The 16,561-nt window shown below is 38.4% G+C and overlaps 1 protein-coding gene across 7 annotated transcripts in view; it reads left to right on the plus strand.

Moving 5' to 3' along the window:
* Positions 1-16,561, plus strand: part of LOC310892820 (uncharacterized protein) — a 460,614-nt gene that overhangs the window by 203,876 nt on the left and 240,177 nt on the right. For 2 of the 7 annotated variants that reach the window (XM_083821048.1, XM_083821049.1), the window contains one exon: positions 14,291-14,508. The exons of the other annotated variants lie outside the window; for them this stretch is intronic. In XM_083821048.1, coding sequence (XP_083677174.1) covers positions 14,298-14,508 — 211 coding nt within the window. In that variant the 5' untranslated portion in view covers positions 14,291-14,297. The remainder of the gene's footprint in view (positions 1-14,290; positions 14,509-16,561) is intronic. 7 annotated transcript variants of the gene reach the window in all.

Consider the following 16,561-nt stretch of genomic DNA (forward strand, 5'->3'; position numbering starts at 1 on the left):
TCTCTTCTTCCAATCAGTGAGAACTTCACCAGACTGCCACGACTTCTCAAATATGATGAGCAGTGGCTTAGCAACTACATCTGCCGGTTCCCTCAGCACCTTGTGAATGGACTTGTATACCTTTAGGTTCCTTAGATGGTCTTGAACTTGATCTTTTCCTATAGTGGTCTGTTCTTCATTCCCCCAGTCCCTGCCTTTGCCTTGTGGAGCTTGGGCAATGTGGCTGAAGCTCCTGCCAGTGAAGAATGAGGCACAAAAAAAAGTCATTGAGTACTTCAGCCTTCTTCATGTGACAGGTAACCACATCTCCTGTTTCCTTCCAGAGAGGGCACATAGTTTCTCTAGTCTTCCTTTTCTCAGTGATACACCTGTAGAAGCTTTTGATGGCTTGTCATTACCAATTTTTCGGTATGCTTCCCAGAAAGAAAGATCTTCCAAATTTCAGTTTTGTAAGACCATCCTTTAAACATTTTAAGCTGGGAGTAGTGAGCTGCTGACTGGTGATTGTATGTTTTCAAATCATTTGCAGAAGGACCACAATACTTACAACAAAAACAAAAGCACAGTAAAAATTAAAACCTTGCCATGTCTATCCCTGAACAGCAGGCATCTTGTTTGTTCTTAGATGAGACAAAGAGATGAAGGCGTCTTTGCCCTGTTGGAGGAAGACCAAATATTCCTTTAATTTTCTTCCAGAGAAGAGAACTTGTAATTGTCTTTTTCCGAAATCATAGCAGTCTTTACAGAACATTACATGATGTTCTTGTGTGAATCCTGCTCCACTGTACTTCATCTCCTACAATGCTGTGTTCTCTTAAATTGTGTAACATCAGACCCAAAGGGACACAGGGTAACTCTATGAGTAGAAGAATAGCATTGCATAGTTCTGGAGAGGTGTCTGAAATTACCACGAAGTGTTGTCTGTGCCTTTTATGGCTGACCAATTCACAGAAATGCAGGTGCTTTAGATGCAGTGGAGGAATGATTGTACCTTGTTGTGAATGTGGGCAACCTTAACGGCTGTTGCTTAATGGGGCTACATTTCATTTTCCGTCTCCTGAATAACATCATGGCTTCCCCACTATAAGTCACACAAGAGCTGGAATGGTGCAGCCAGACTGCATGCAAATATTTAGCATTTTGGAGTAAAGAGAATACACAGCTAATTGAAGGGCAGCTCCAGCCTCACCAAACCCTGCTGAAATGAAAGAGTATTTATTGTCTGCGGGCAGAAGTTGGAGATAAGTGCTGGAAGTAAACTACAGCTGTTTCCTAGCTGCTGTCAAGAAAGAGATTTTTAGCCAAAGGCTGTGGGTTTCTCTGTGGAGAAGGTCAGTGAGGGATTTTTTTATTTTATTTTATTTTTATTTTTTAATGCAATGTTGTGCCACTCTGCCCTAGGTTCTGTCACTGCTTGGTAGGTGGCCTGTCCATAAACTGATGTGATACTTTGGTGTGATACTTCTGTCATTTGTAATGTGCTTTGGCATTCACTCCAAATCCATTTGTGTCCCTTAAATTCAGTCTAAATTTTGAAGATTTTGTCTCCATGAACAGTGTCATCTTCCCACAATGGAATAAGTTACTCTTGCTCATTTCGTATTGGTAGGAAAACAAAAAATCAATGGCCTTTTACTTTTCCTGCTTTCCTGTTTGGCTGTCCTACAAGTAACATCCAAGGAATCCAAGATCATTTTCCAAGAATTAAAAAGAAAAACAGTGTGTTTTTAATATTCACCTCTTATTTGGAACAATTTCCTTGAAATTTCTGGGAGTAGAGATTCAAGTTGCTTTTAAAACTAAGACTGTCAAACTGCTAAGCTAGGTAGCCAAATACATTCCTGAAAACCTCCCATTTTGGTCATGGACTGCATTAGTTTTTCTATCTCAGCATATATTCTAAATGCTTTCTAGGTTCCCTTAGAAATATACCAAAGTATTAAGGACTATACCTTTGCAGAGAAAGGGAAGCATGAAATTAAAATAGTTCCTTGTGCTCTCTTTAACGTACAGGTTGCTCAGCCTGTGTACATTATCTTTCTTTCAAGTATCTTGGATTCGTGGACAGATGAATGGACAGATGGGTGTACCTATGGATACAAAAATGTGGTTATAGGAGCATAGTCAATATTTTTGGACATGAATGTCACACTTTTTCACATTGGTTTTGTTATCTGTATCTGTTTCCACTTCAAGTAAAGGTAAAAAATTAATATGCAAAACTTAAAATTAGAATAGCAGTCATAAGAGTTTGTGTTCTGTTATGTATATGAGAATATATAACTTCCCTCAAAGTAATGAAATACTTGAAGTCTATTTGACAGTAAAATTCATGTTGGTGAAGCTACAGGGAGGCTGAGGGTTCAGTGTAGTATAGTTGAGCTCAGGTGAATCACAAACATGAAGACTCAGTCCCCCTCAGCCCTTCCTCTTTGCTTTATTTATTCTATATACTTTAGATGGTGGTTAGCCTTCTGTATTGTAAAACTGGAAAATCCTCAACTAGTTATATTTAGATGTAAAATGATGGGATGGAAAATCAGAATGGTTGATCTGTAACAATCAGACTCAAAAACTTTGTTCTAGTCCTTGGGGGGTGAGGAGTTTGGAGCTGTATATGTATATGAAATAAAATTCATGGCTGTTTCTAAAAGGTTGATACTGGAGCAAGAATCCAGATGCTGATACCAGAAGGTACTGCAAGCAACACAGATATCAGAGCTCTGGTCACCCTGTCTAGTGAAAGAAAATTTAAATTGGAGAGCCTTAAATGTTGATCCATGTTGTTTCTTTTGTCAATCTTTCTCTTTTCTTGAGCAATTTTATATATGAAATAGTTCTTGACTCCCAGTGTGAGCTTTGTAATGGAGTTTTACAATGTCTGTATACAATCAAAGATCATTAATGTTTGTTTAAGAAACCAGATAATATTGGAAAGTGAATACTAAATGACAGAGTACAACATGAAAAATAACTATACAATACTGTCTCTAACAGTTTATGAAAATGGTGCACAAACAGATGAGACAGAAGTTCAAAGGCCCAGGGTTCCAGCAAGTGACATTATCTTTGTGGATTTCTGTTTGGATTCAGAGTTGGCTGAATGAATGTAGAAATATGTAATCAGATATTGCTCTACAGCTGCTCCTTCCAGGAAACTCAAGAGCATATCTTTTCTGATTATAAGTGGGCAATAAATTATTTTCAGTAATTCCAGCTCTGCTTGTTTCCATAGGTAGCAGAGGAGGAATTTGTGGGTTTTTTGATCAGTTGTTACCCACTTATCTAAGCCATTCACCACTGACATATGTTACCTGACTTTTCATCCAATACAAAAGTAAAGTGGGCCTTAACATCTTTGTGGTGGTGGTGCTCAGACATCCATGAATTTGCAGCTAAACAGAAATGTCTCCTTACCCAAGGAGGCATGCTTCTCATGGGTCAGCAGAGATCAGAGGGGAAGGGCATTTCTGCTACTGTAGTAGTTTGTGGCTGCTACAAGTTCTTTTTTGTGATGGCTCCAGCCATCAAAATAAAGTAGAACATTATAAAATGATCATCATTTACTTTCATTTTTTTGAGGACTGCTATTTATCAGTCTTGCTGCCTGCTGATGCGTGCTTTTCTGTGTTACCCCAACAAGCTTTCCTAAAATAAGGACTGTATTCTGCTACAAATGAGTTACTTTGTACATATAAAGAGAAAAGGCTATGATGATTTGAAAATGGCTTCTAACCTGGAAGGATAACTAATGGATGTAGAATAGAGTGGAACTTGCTTTCACATTTATTTTTAAAATACTTCAGAGTGCATTAGAATAATGAGTTAGTTACTGATAATGGAATGAGAATAAACAAGGCCCGTTTGTATGGTATGGCAAATTAGATGTCAATTATGTGGCAAAGCAGCACTGAAGGATGTAGCAGACTGGGAATTAAGCTGTAGTGTTAATTGATTATGAAATCATTTGATAGCCTTTGGTTTTATTGAAATGATTCTGAGAGTGCATCATAAACTTAAAATCCATTACGGCAGAAGTGTGGCACTTTGTACGGAAGGTTGCCTCAGCGGTGGGCCAGCCTCTGAGAACAGTGAAAAACTTAGTTCATTTTTTTGCAGGTCTTTTGCATGAAGTAATTAGGGGGTTGGGTAGCTTTCTGACCATAACTGCAATTTGGATCTACATCCTTCAGTTTTGCAACTCGAACATCTTTGTTTCAGCTGTTGGCATAACTAGTTAAATGACAAGCATGCTCTTAATCTTTTATGTATATATATTTTTCTTCCTTAAATTAGAGGCAAGCGTGCCTGGTGCTTCTGCTTGAAGAGGCAGATGCTACAGAGCTAGCTGATTAATGCCATCCAACCTCCACGCGGGGCAGCCGCTCCTAGTTTCTTTTGGATGTGGCCTGTGCTGTAGATTTGCTCTGGTTTTGTACCCCTCCCAATGGTTTTGCTCTCAGTCCCTGCCCCAGATGGCTAGATGGGCCACTGGCAACCCACTGTAAATTAGGATGTTTTAAACTCTGCACCTATGCCAACTTTGGTGCCTGCCCTGCCAGACTACCCACTCCTTTTTGTGCTGTGTTTCAATGGGTCTTGTTTTGTCCTCTGCCTTAGTTCAGCCTGTCAGTGGTACCTTTTTCATTTCAGAGTTGCACCAATTGCACTAAGTTTGTAACGCTTTGGTTCTTAGTGTCTTGTAACCTTCTACTAGCTCTCTTTTGCTACTCTTAGTGCGGGACTCTTGGTCTTTTGTTACCAGAAAGTCTTGGCAGTTTGGCAGCCATACTCATTTTGACTGCTTTTCTTCTGCCTCAACACGATCTCTTTTTGGTGCTTCCCACTTTCTTCTTCTTCTAAGGGCAGGAGACCTGTGTCTGTGGAGAGGCCAGAATGTGAAGATAAAAGGAAGATGAGATGGGAAAACAGAGTAGTGTGAAGTACAAAAAGCATAAAAGGGCAGACTATAAATCTGTGGCGCAGGTTGGGGAAGACACAGGTGCATTATGTGGCCATTCAGGATGGCTGCAGTGTTGTGCTCCATGCAGTCAGAGTTTTGCCCTCCCTGGTGACCTTTGGTATTGCTTTATTTCTTTTTGAGAACAAATGTCCTAGACAGCAGGGATCACCTTCGTTTTGCTGGGATACATCAAGAGGCTTTAAGTGCTGCTCAGGCAGCTGCTGAGATTGCAAGAAAGGATCTCATTTTAATGACTAACTTGAAGAAAGAAAGAAAGAAACCCTAGCAAAAAAATACCACCACCAGAAGCTTTTGCCCCCCCATAATTCCACTGAATTATGTTACCTTTGCATATGAACCTATGTTTTGAAATAAGACTCCTGGATGTGGGATGAGATGGAAACCAATTGAGCCAGTCTGACATTATTTTGTTACTAGTGCATATAAATACTGCTCTAGTGTCACTTATACATAGGTACCATACATATCTTTAATGGTATTTAATTGAGATTAAAGAAGCTGTTGGAGTGGATGCTGTGAATGCATATTAGGAATATTACTTAAAACCACAAGCCTTGATATGATAAACCATAACAAGTCTGAAGGACTCATAATGGCTTATCATGTCAATAAAATGCACTTAAAAATCCCCGAGTGATTAGAAGGAGCCATTTCGGTCTATTATATCAACTGTTATATGCTGAGAGCATATGAGATTTATTTTTCTTTTCCATCCTCTATTTAAAAAAAAAGAGAGGAGGAAATTAAATCATAATAAGCTATGTTCAAATAGAATCAAGGTACTAAAATAAACCCACAGAAGGCAATTTACAAATTAAGGAAGGCAGTGAAAAGTTCTCTCCAAGCAGAGAATGCTCTTGTGTTACACTTGGTCTCTGGTCCTGAGCATCGCAGTGTGGTTAAAGGCTGGGGCGTGTGCTTGCACTGGTGCTGTTCCTGTTGAACCATCGACCAGCATGAGCAGCACACCTTGTGACGAGAAAGCAGAGGTTTGCCCCTTGTACTAGTGATGACCTCCTGCACTTCCACATGAGGAAGGTTGAATTGCCTTTACTCCCCGTGTACGTGCTCAGCACAGGCTCTAGCAGAAGGGAGTTGTGGTGCTTTCCTTTCCCAGTGCTTTTCCGAGCGTCTTTTCCAGTAGCCAGGCAAAGGGGATGGAAGTAGCACCCAAGCCCAGGGAATCTGGGCTCCCGGGGGTTTCAGAGGCCCTAGTGTTTGTGGGTATCACACTGCCAGAGCTTCATACACAGCCAAGTGCTCTGTAGCAGCTGCTTGATGGGACGTTTCTGTACTGGAGACTGCTTGTCGGCCTTTGTTTTCTGTATGTGTTTCTTGGCCTTTTGTCTGCTTGCTCTTTGTCTCACCTCGACTGGCCTGCGAGGCTCGTGCAGACCCAGTAGGCTCTGGGAGATGGCAGAAGGTGCTGCCATAAGTAATGTCTCCTTGTCCAATGGTGTAGGGAGGGAGGAACTGCTTTGGCAGGTCTGGTCTGGTGTGGCATGGAAAAAACGTGCTTGTTAACTTACACGGTAGGGTCAGGAAATTTTGGGATTGTTTACTGCTAAAAATGCAGGCAGATGTTACATTTCTCTTCTGCAAGAAAAGGCACCCCACCTCTAAGACGTGAGTTTTACTCGTCCTTGAAAAGTGGTTTCATCCCTGAAAAGGATGCCCTGGCATCGTGCATTTTTGGCTTCCTTGCTGCCACCAAAATTCATGTAGGGGTGAGGAACCAGCGTGGGTCTCTTTCACGGCTTCTCTGTGGGCTCTGAGCTGGATTATGTGGCTGCTCTGCAGCATTTCCAATGGCCCTGAGCTGGCTGTCTGGGGCCAGCTTTGCAGGTCGGTCTGGTACAGCCTTCAAATTGCCCCCAGGGGCAGGTTGCTGGTAAAACTGGCGCTGTGGCTCCCCAGGGAGCAGCTGGAGGGAGATGCTGGGGCTGCCAAGCAGTGCGGTGCCCAGCTCCCAGCTGGTGAGCGTGACCTCTGTGGCACCTGCGTTTCGGCTGTTTAATGTCTGGATAGGTGTAGGGTACTCCGGGGAAAGGAATTTTCCTCTCTCTGCAGCTCCCTGCTACCTCACGTGCAGTTAACTGCGTCTTGCACGTAGCGCAGCCCTCCCAGGCAGCCCGGCCTTGTATGGCCAAGGCCCGAGGCAGCCCCATCCTGGCGGTGCGGTGCGGCACGAACCGGCTCACTCCCGCGCCCTACTTGCACGATCAGGATGCCCCTGGGACCGCGGCGAGCGGGGCTGCAGCTTTTTGGGTTGGGGGGTTCTTCAGCGTCGCTGCTGGCAGACAGGCAGGAGAGGGAAAATAAACAGGTTCAGGACGTGGGGAAAAATGAGCTTGTGGAAGCCAGGGGAGGGAAGCAGTGGCGAGTAAACACAGCTGAACAAGAGGAAAAAGATGTTTATGTATGCTTATTTAAGGTTTGCAGCAGGGATAAATGCAAGTCTGTCAGGACAGTTTCTCTCCTCTCTGTGCTGTGAAACCTTTGTCTATTTATGTGCCGATATATGTGGGCAAGAAATATGGCATTATGCAATTTTCTTTTGGCCAGAATGCATATGGTGAAGTTTGACAGTTTAACTAGTGGATGAGAGTGGTTTGAGCCTCAGCTGCAACAACAAGCAGAATGCACACATTCACATGTTTATGTATACACACACGTACGTGTATGTGTGTGTGCTGTCTCATTACCCCAAGAGAGGATGCTGCTAATTAGTTCACCAGTTGGCAGAAAAAATGATTTAAGGTTGACTTAAAAACTTACACTGGATTAAAACAGAGATGACACCCTAAGAAACACCCAGAGATTTTCTCTCAGTGCCATCCAAAATGATCAAAGCTGGGGAAACGAGGGACATCTGAATGCAGCTTCAACTGTGCTAGCAGATATCCTGCTGCACGCTCCTGAGCAGTACACGAAGATTCATTTTTCATTTTCCCTGATATGTTGTTGGAGAGGGAGACGTGTAGTTGAACAAAGTGATCAATAAAAGGACAAATAAGGAACAAATGCTAGGAATATTCAAGGTAGGGTTTTTATTGAGAATTGCAGGCAGCTTTGTTCTGCAGAAACCTCTGAACATAATATTTTTCAGTCTATTCCATTCATTTACAGCAATACTCACTTCACAGACCCATGTTTCAGGCAGGAAGAAGGAAAAAGTAATATTAAAAAGCCACATATACTAAGATACACACAAATATAAATTAGGAGCTAAAACCAAACAAAAGCATTCAAAAGAAACCTGAATAAACTTACTCTAAATAAAAGTACACTTTGCAGTTTTACAGTTTTAAAATTTGATATTATGACTTGATTTTGATATATTGAACTAGGACTGTTAAAGTGATTATGAACATTCAATATCTTTATAAAAAATGGCTAAATTGTATCTGTCCAAATGATCATACTCAAGTCTTTGAGTGTGCAGGGAGATGCATGAATAATATTTTGCAGTTTTTAAATGCTGTGGCTTTGTGTTCCTTAGGACCCTCAGAATAGTGTTATGGCGACCAGAAAAATGAGAGGGATGTATTTACAAATATTTGTAGGTTGATAAAATACACCCTTTTAAGGAAGACTGCTTAAATATATTATCTACATTCATCGTGTACGTCTATATGCATGTATGTCATGTGGTTTATCTAGCATGTAGTCCTGTTTTTTTATTGCAGCTGTAGAAATTATCGTGACTGTGTGACTTAGATACTTTAATCCATAAAATTGTTCTTTAATAGATGATTTATATTATTTACTGAAGAGCAATACTTATGCACTAGTGCTACCATCAATAAATTAGTGTATGCTTTTTTTTGTTTGTTTTATGCTTTGAACTAAAAACAGACAAAGCCAGGGTAAGTTTGTTTGTGAAAGCTTGTTGCATACTAATGAGAAAAAAAACTATCCCGGTCATACTGAATAAATTCTGTAGCCAGTATGAAGGATTTTCAGCGATCCATATTGTCCTTGGACTTGGCTGTTGCATTGTACTTTAAATGGAATTGATTGTGTGGTTGTAATGAAAGTAACAGATTGATTTCTATACAGAGTTACACAGGGTAAATAGAAAAATGTTCTTGTCTTGACCTGCATTCATAAACTAAAAATCAGTGGCTTTTGACCTAATCCTTAATAAAAAATGTAAACGTAATCTAGCAAATCGGAAGGTTTCTTTAATTCTTAGAAAATTTACTGTTTATTGGGTTTTGCAGGCCTTGGATTTTAATTGATTTTTTCTAATAAGTATATTGTTTTGTCTCTTTGAGGAACTCATACTTTTGCTATTTACATCTTTTGGGAAAATAGATTTGTTTCCTTCCATATTATTCCTTTACTTGTGGCTTAAATATATATGGCATTTTCCGTCTTTATCTAGGTAGAATATATACGATTTTCAGTACCTTCACTGATAAATATTGTTAGCGTAGCATCTGTGCTAGTGTATGACCTATACATTTTTGGGTTGCTATTGCAATCTTCTCTAGTTTATTTCTAAAAGATGTTGGTTTTGAACTGAATGTGCAGATCAATAGCTTTATGTTGTGGTAAAAGGAGGAAAGCTGTAGATGGAAGTAAGGTTCAGCATTCTTTCTATGGGAATAAACCCCAACAAATGCGTATATTATTGCAACTATTAGTTCAGTAAAAGGCCATAGAGGTATTTGCAAGCAACCTCTACTACTCTGCTTTCCCGTGGGTGAGACTACAGTTCAGGCCTCAGCCAAGCGAATGATCTAGTGGGTAAAGCCTTTCCTCTGGCTGTAAACTCAGGCTCCGGTGAGGAAGATCGGTGTTACTGCACTCATGAGCTCCTCAGTGAATTTTGCGACCTTGGTTTTTGCGCCCAGAATTTGATCTCTCGCTGAAGGAAAGCAGCGCATTGTGAGGACGCGCAAACACGACGACCAAAACAATAGCGACCCGAACGCACCGACGGCCACCGCTACTCCATTGTAGCTTCTGAAGGCACTCTATTCTTCCCAGCCCACTTGATATCCTGCAGGTTGTGGCAGTACAATTCACAGGAAAAGCTTAGACATTGAGCTTGCACGCTTCTTGACTCCATTTTAAACCCTTTGTTCACACCGGGGTGGCATTTTTTCACACAACATGTGGCAGCTTTGACTCCTATCCAGCTTGTCGCAAAGAATCAAAGTCTGTGGTTTCTTATGTTCCCAGCGCTGCCTCCTGAGCTGCTGTATTCTTTGTAGCTCCCAAAATATTACAAATCTTAATTTCATTCACAGTTTTTTAAAGCTTTGTAGGGTATGGACTGAGACCACTCCACCTGCGCACTGAGATTTGGTTAAAATCAAAGCTGCTTGCAGGGGACGGGGAAGAGCTCTTTTTTCCTTCTCCTGCTTTTTTAGAAAACCTTAACACTGGCAATTAAAAATGATGGAATGAATTTGATATACATCCAGCCAGCCTTACTTATGTTTTACAGAAAAGAGTTAAAATCGGTAAGGCTGATGTATGTTTTACAGAAAAGAATTAAAATAACATGTAATACTTGTATTTTTAGATTTGCAAAAAATATGAATGATCATAGTTTGATTCAGCATTAAAACAGCGTTTGTTAATCTTGAGCTGTGGCAAGATCTGAGATACTCCTTTTTCCTGCTTTTCCTAAGAAAACCTTCATCTGCAATTTTACTGAAAGTTTTATGTGCCATAATGTAAATAATAGATTCTACTTAAAGCTAATTTTAAAGCGAATGCAACCAGTCTTCCAATACCAAAACACCTCAAAAATACATCTTTTGAAAGTTTATTAGAAGAAGGTATGTTGCTTAAATTAATGTCATTCAGCGTAGCAAAGACGCTGCTCAGCTCCTTAAACATGCTTAAGTATGTATTTCTTACTAAGAAACTTTACAATGGATGGCAAGTGCAGTGTGACATGGTAAGAATAACATTTAGATTAAAATTGTCACAGGAATTTAAATAACTTGTATTTTACACTTTTTGATATACTTTTAAATGATCAACAAAAATTAAATGGTTGTGATTTGAAAGAAACATTCTCAGTTCTGTATATATTTATAGATCTTTACATTCATTTTTACTGCTTCACTCAGCTGAAGATAATAGAATAATTTCTCCTTAGCACATATGCTAGCCTGTACATTGACATGACACCCTAATAAATATTTTGACTTGAGAGCTGTTGTTTGTTGCTATTTGTCAGGTGGTTTGAACTGTCTTTTGGCTGCTGCTCCCTTTGCGAACTAAAATATTAAAATGTATGCTTGAAATCTAGCAGTTTTCTTATTGTATTTTGATAAGTTTTCTGGCTGTTCATACTTTCTTTAAGAGCATAGTACAGAGATGTGCTTAGTTCATGCTGCTTACTCACCAAAATCTAACTGATTAATTTTAGGGCTTATGAAATACATTGGTTTTATGCTTACTTTTAAGAATGTTAAATAGTTCAGTTATACAGCCTGTAGAAAGACAAACCTTCTGTGTTCCTTGTTGATTTAGAAAATGTAACTCAGGATTATTTCAGATGCATATTTGAATGCAGTTTCCTTGCTATCTATTTATCTAAGATTTGGTTTAAGGTATTAAATTGTTTTAGCTGGTCTGATATATAGCAACACTTGAATAACTGAAAACCTGTTCCAAATAATCTTTTTTTCATATTTCAGACCCAAATCAGAAAGGTATCAACTAACCCCAGCAATAATTTATTTTCAATTAGCAGTAGTTTTATTAGCTCTGACTGCTAAGCAATTGTTGTGTAATTAAAAAGTAAAAATGTATGAAAACAGGTCATGGGTATTGTTTGGCTTGTATTTTGTCATTTTAAAACAAACAAGATGAAAGACTTGAAAAAGACATTTAGAATCTATCTAAAAATGGTTTTATTTGGCATACTAAATTATACAGAATGTATAGAAGCATTCTTTGAGATCAATGATTACTTTATTAACACTTGTATTAAAATAGATATATTTTTTAAGTTGCCTTTTACTTAAAAAAAGTAATTAATCTAAATTAACTTATCTATAGACAAAACCAGATACAGTTTACTCCTTTTGCCAAGTGCCTTACCAGTTTCTGCAGTTTATCTATCTACACATGTCCAGACATCCTGAATGCAGTTTTAAATCACACACACAAGCACGCATGCACAAAAGTTGCTGTATGAAAGCTGAAACAGTAAAAAAAAAAAAAAAAAATACTTTTAGAATGTAATACAGCAGTTTATGTTAAGTCCTTCCCAAAGCACACTTTAAGGAAGCAAACATATAAAATACACATGCAAGCTTACCTATTTACTGTTTAAATATTAAAGCAATGACTTAGCAAAGCAATGTACACATTTAGCAGAAAGTTATTTAATGGTAACACTTATCTATATCTAAACTTGATATCATGCAGCATTTTTAGAAGACTCAAGTATGAATTTCTCGGAAGCAATGCAAGTTCAATAAGTGTATCAAAATTAGTTTACCTACTTTCACAGCGCATATTTACTGAAGAAATGGCATGATCTTATTTCATTTAAGTGCCATGAAGCAGAGATATAGAATAATCATTTATCAATATCCATTCCAGAAAATCCCAATTTTTATTTCTCAGTATTTCTTACTTTTCCCCATGTTTCTTCAGACCCTCTTCACGTTAACATTTCTTCTGCTTCCAGAAAAGAGTGGAAAAAAAACCAACACCAACAAAACCCCCTAAACATTCAGCAAAAGCATAATTGGTTTATATTGCTTTTCAGCTTGTGGCCTGTCCTCATATTATTAAATCAGATCATACATACTCTCCTAAAATTCAGCTTGGAGTAATCCTCTGCTACTTAAGGCTGGATGAAAAGAGTACTCATTGTGAATTATGTTTCATCTGTCACAATAACCTTCTTTATTCTTTAGTGCACCTCCCCTTTGCCTGCAGCAATTAGAGAAAATAGGTATGCCTTGAAGTATGAGATAGTGGTATCTCAAAAATATATATACTGATGTCATATACAGACAATGCCGGGTAAGCAACACCCTGAAGAATATGTCCTTTTTGATGCGATCCACATTTTATTAGAACAGAGTAGAGGCAGGCATATTTTACAATGAGTAGGTGCTGGTGGCTGTCACTAGGTTATTGTTTTTTGACAGGCAGCAGTCAGAGAGTTTGCCGTTTTATTAAAAGAAGAGTAAAAACTTGCTTACCGATTGATTTCAAGAATGTATCATTTTCCACATTAACTACATCTCGGTCTTTTCTGTTCTAAGGTGTTACAGCATCTTTTTCTCCCCACCTCCCCCCACCCACCCCCCAACACACACACACACACACACACACCGTGATTCCTGGAGTCCTGTTGAACTCTTTGGCTGAAGACTTCAGCTGCATTTCCTCACTGTCTTAGCAAAATTTTCGGAATTTCTTGCTGTTGTTTGGACATCTGTCTATATGATTTTAAAAATGAAATGTCTTAAAAAAAAAAAAAAAGAGCTGTCTGGTGATGACTGAAAATATTTGCACAAAGGTACAGAAGAGCAAGAAGTATTTTAGAATTCCCATGCTATCAGATGTTAATTTTCCAAATTATTTGTCTATCTAGTATTTCTAGGGAAGAAAGGAGATGTGATTCTTTTAGGTTTTAAGCCACAACTTCCAGGTCATTAATCTATTTAATGCCTGTCTTTTCTTACCACTATATTTTTTTATATTATTTATATTATGTATTTTTTTGTATTTTTTTAATGTGCTTTATCTGCTGGATTTTTTTTTTTATTATTATTATTTTTTTACTTATTGAATATACTTTTGAAGCTTTCCAAGTTCACTTTTTGTTTTTCCCCTCTCTGTTATTTGTATTTCATTCCTTATGGTAGCAAATCTTTAATCAGTATTTTGTTTTGGAACCCCTCACAATTCTGAGGCATTCATACCGATTCAGCCTCCCCTTGTACTTTTAGGAGGGCTGATGTTCACCTGGGAATGACTAAAATAGAAAGAACCTTTTAAAAACTACCCCCCAAATCAGTAATGGCTACATCAAGCAGATTTCAGGAAGAAAAAAAAAAAAAATCTGTCGTGAGGCTGGTCTAACATTAGGACACGGTTGCTTAAAGTACCTAATAAATTAGTATATTGCAAAAAAAAAAAAAATACTCGTGAATAAAAGAGAAGAGTTTGGCCCACTGCACAGGTTTGGGCACAAAAGTGCTTGCTAAGCTATCTATTTCACACATGCAACGACAGAAGGTTCGATATTCATTCGATCGATGACTGAAAAGGCACAATGGCAAAATCGGACGGACTTCTTTTCAAATACAGATCTCCGATGTCCCCCTACAGTCTGCAGTCGCGCGGCTGGTGGTGTGGCACAGACAGAGCAAGGGTTACATCAAGGCTGTTCTCTGGACCGTGCAAACAGTCTAGACCAATGACCTGCAGCATCATGCCCTTTGAAGAAGAGGCAAGTTCGGTCACGACGAAGAAAAATCAAGGCGTACCCCTTTTAACAATAGGGAGCAGCTCGTGGCTGCAAAGAGGTAAGCAGGGGTAAGCAAAAAAGGCATCTGCTTCCATGGTTACAGGCCAAGCATGGGAACCTTGCTTTTGAAGAGGGATGGTTCTCAGGCTCCCTCACAGGCTATGTCATGCATTATAAGCAAAGGCAGGTTGAGCTGAAATCCGCAGAGTTATTTCAGAGTAAAATGATACGCGAGCACATGGCTGTTAGCAAAAAAAAGAAGTCACATGACTGTTTAGAATCAGGCTTGCACTGTTTCCGAATCGAGAGCCTTTCATTTGGGGCATTTTCTTCTTCTTCATTTTTTGTTGTTGGATTTTTATTTATTTATTTATTTATTTTTGGTCTTTTGCAGCAAACTAAGAGAGTTGGGAGAATGTTTATGCAAAACAAACATTCGCTTGATACACCAGATTCTGGCTGTTCTCCTTCTCTAAACTGAAAAAAGGTCAAGGGTCAATGTTTTTTCGTGACAGGGCCACAAATCCTTTTGTTAGCATAGCTTTAGCAAATGCCATTTAAAATAAGATTTTGCTTTTCTTTCTAAGTGCATATTATTATAAGTTTGACAGAGCATGAAAGTAATGAATTTCTATATCTCTGCAATAACTTTTTTGTTCCAATCTTTTGCCAGTTATTTTTCACATTTTTTTTACTTTTTGTATCTACAACGCTAATTTTTGAGATTTGCACTCCTAAGCTAGACAATAAAAAGTGCCCATGAGTCAGTACATACTAATCTTACCTTTTCAGGAAGAAAAAAATATCTATAGGTTATAGGTAGTGAACATGTGAATTTAAGGCAGTGGTGTAACCGTTAACCTTGGAAAATCATTATGTTTGTACTTTGTTTCTTTTTGCTTTGTTACTCCTTCAGCTGCAGCGTATTATATTTCCTCTTGAAAAATTAAAATGCACAGTGTATTTGCTCCAGCATAATTATGCTTCTTTTATTAATTGTATTTATTAAATCTCTTCTGTGAAATTTTAACTGTTTGTGGTAGTCTGGGAACTTTGACTATTATTTTTATTAGAATTTTACTATTAAAATGTTTATTTTAGGACCAGTCGCTTCTGCTATGTACCGTATGTGCTGTTTTGTTACCAGCTACAGCATTTTTGTTCTTATTACTGGTGCAAGATTAATTTCATTCCACCTATTCTTGTTAAAATTGAAAGGACGGGCAAATATCTGGAGAACTGTTGAACAGACTTTGAACAGTTGTTGAACAGAGTTTCAGGAACACTAATAATTATTTTCCTCATTTCCATAAGTATTTTTGTTCCTGTTTAATAACTGCAGTGTTCTGTGGTACGTGGTAGAATTTGTATTGCTATGCTATAAAAGTAATTAATATTTACGAGTGTATCAAGTGGAGTAGTTTCTCCATATTCTGAAGTTATGTTGATCTACAGGGTGGTTTGGTTTAACTGGAGACTGAGCACTACATATCAGAAAGGAAAGTGTATATGTGAAGCTTTTTTTAAGGGAAAAAAAAAAGTATTTGGGGCTACCCTGCACATTTATGGGCCAAAGTTATCTAAGAAAGAAACAAAAAATGTGTAGGACAATATAAACATGCCATATAAGCAATTAAATATTAATAAGAAAAGTAGGAAACCCATTATCTCAAAATGATCATGATCTGGATTCATTGGATTCATTCTGGATAATTTATATCCTGCATATTAATTTAGTTTTCAGATTGCCTTTGACATGATTGCAAATTGTTCCTTTTCTCCAGAAGGTCCATTAACTAGTCCCATTAGCTTAAGAGAAAAATCTATTTGCTGGTCTTTTGTGTAGGCTGTTACATGTAATATGACATTTTGGTATTCCTGCTGAACTATGGATGCATGTTAATGACGACAAACACGTTCATATAATGTCTGCAGTTTAGAAATTCATGCAAGGTACAAAAATGCTGTGCCTTAAATTTTATGTAGACTGTTAGAATCTCTTAATTTTTGTCTGTTGCCTTCAACAATAAATGAAAAGATCCATCTTACATGGACAGCATAAACAGTGCTGAATTCAGTGCTGGTGCATTTGGTATCCAAATACTGCTTGA

The sequence above is a fragment of the Anser anser genome, assembly GCF_964211835.1.
Source record: "Anser anser genome assembly, chromosome: 1".
Classification (NCBI taxonomy): domain Eukaryota; kingdom Metazoa; phylum Chordata; class Aves; order Anseriformes; family Anatidae; genus Anser; species Anser anser.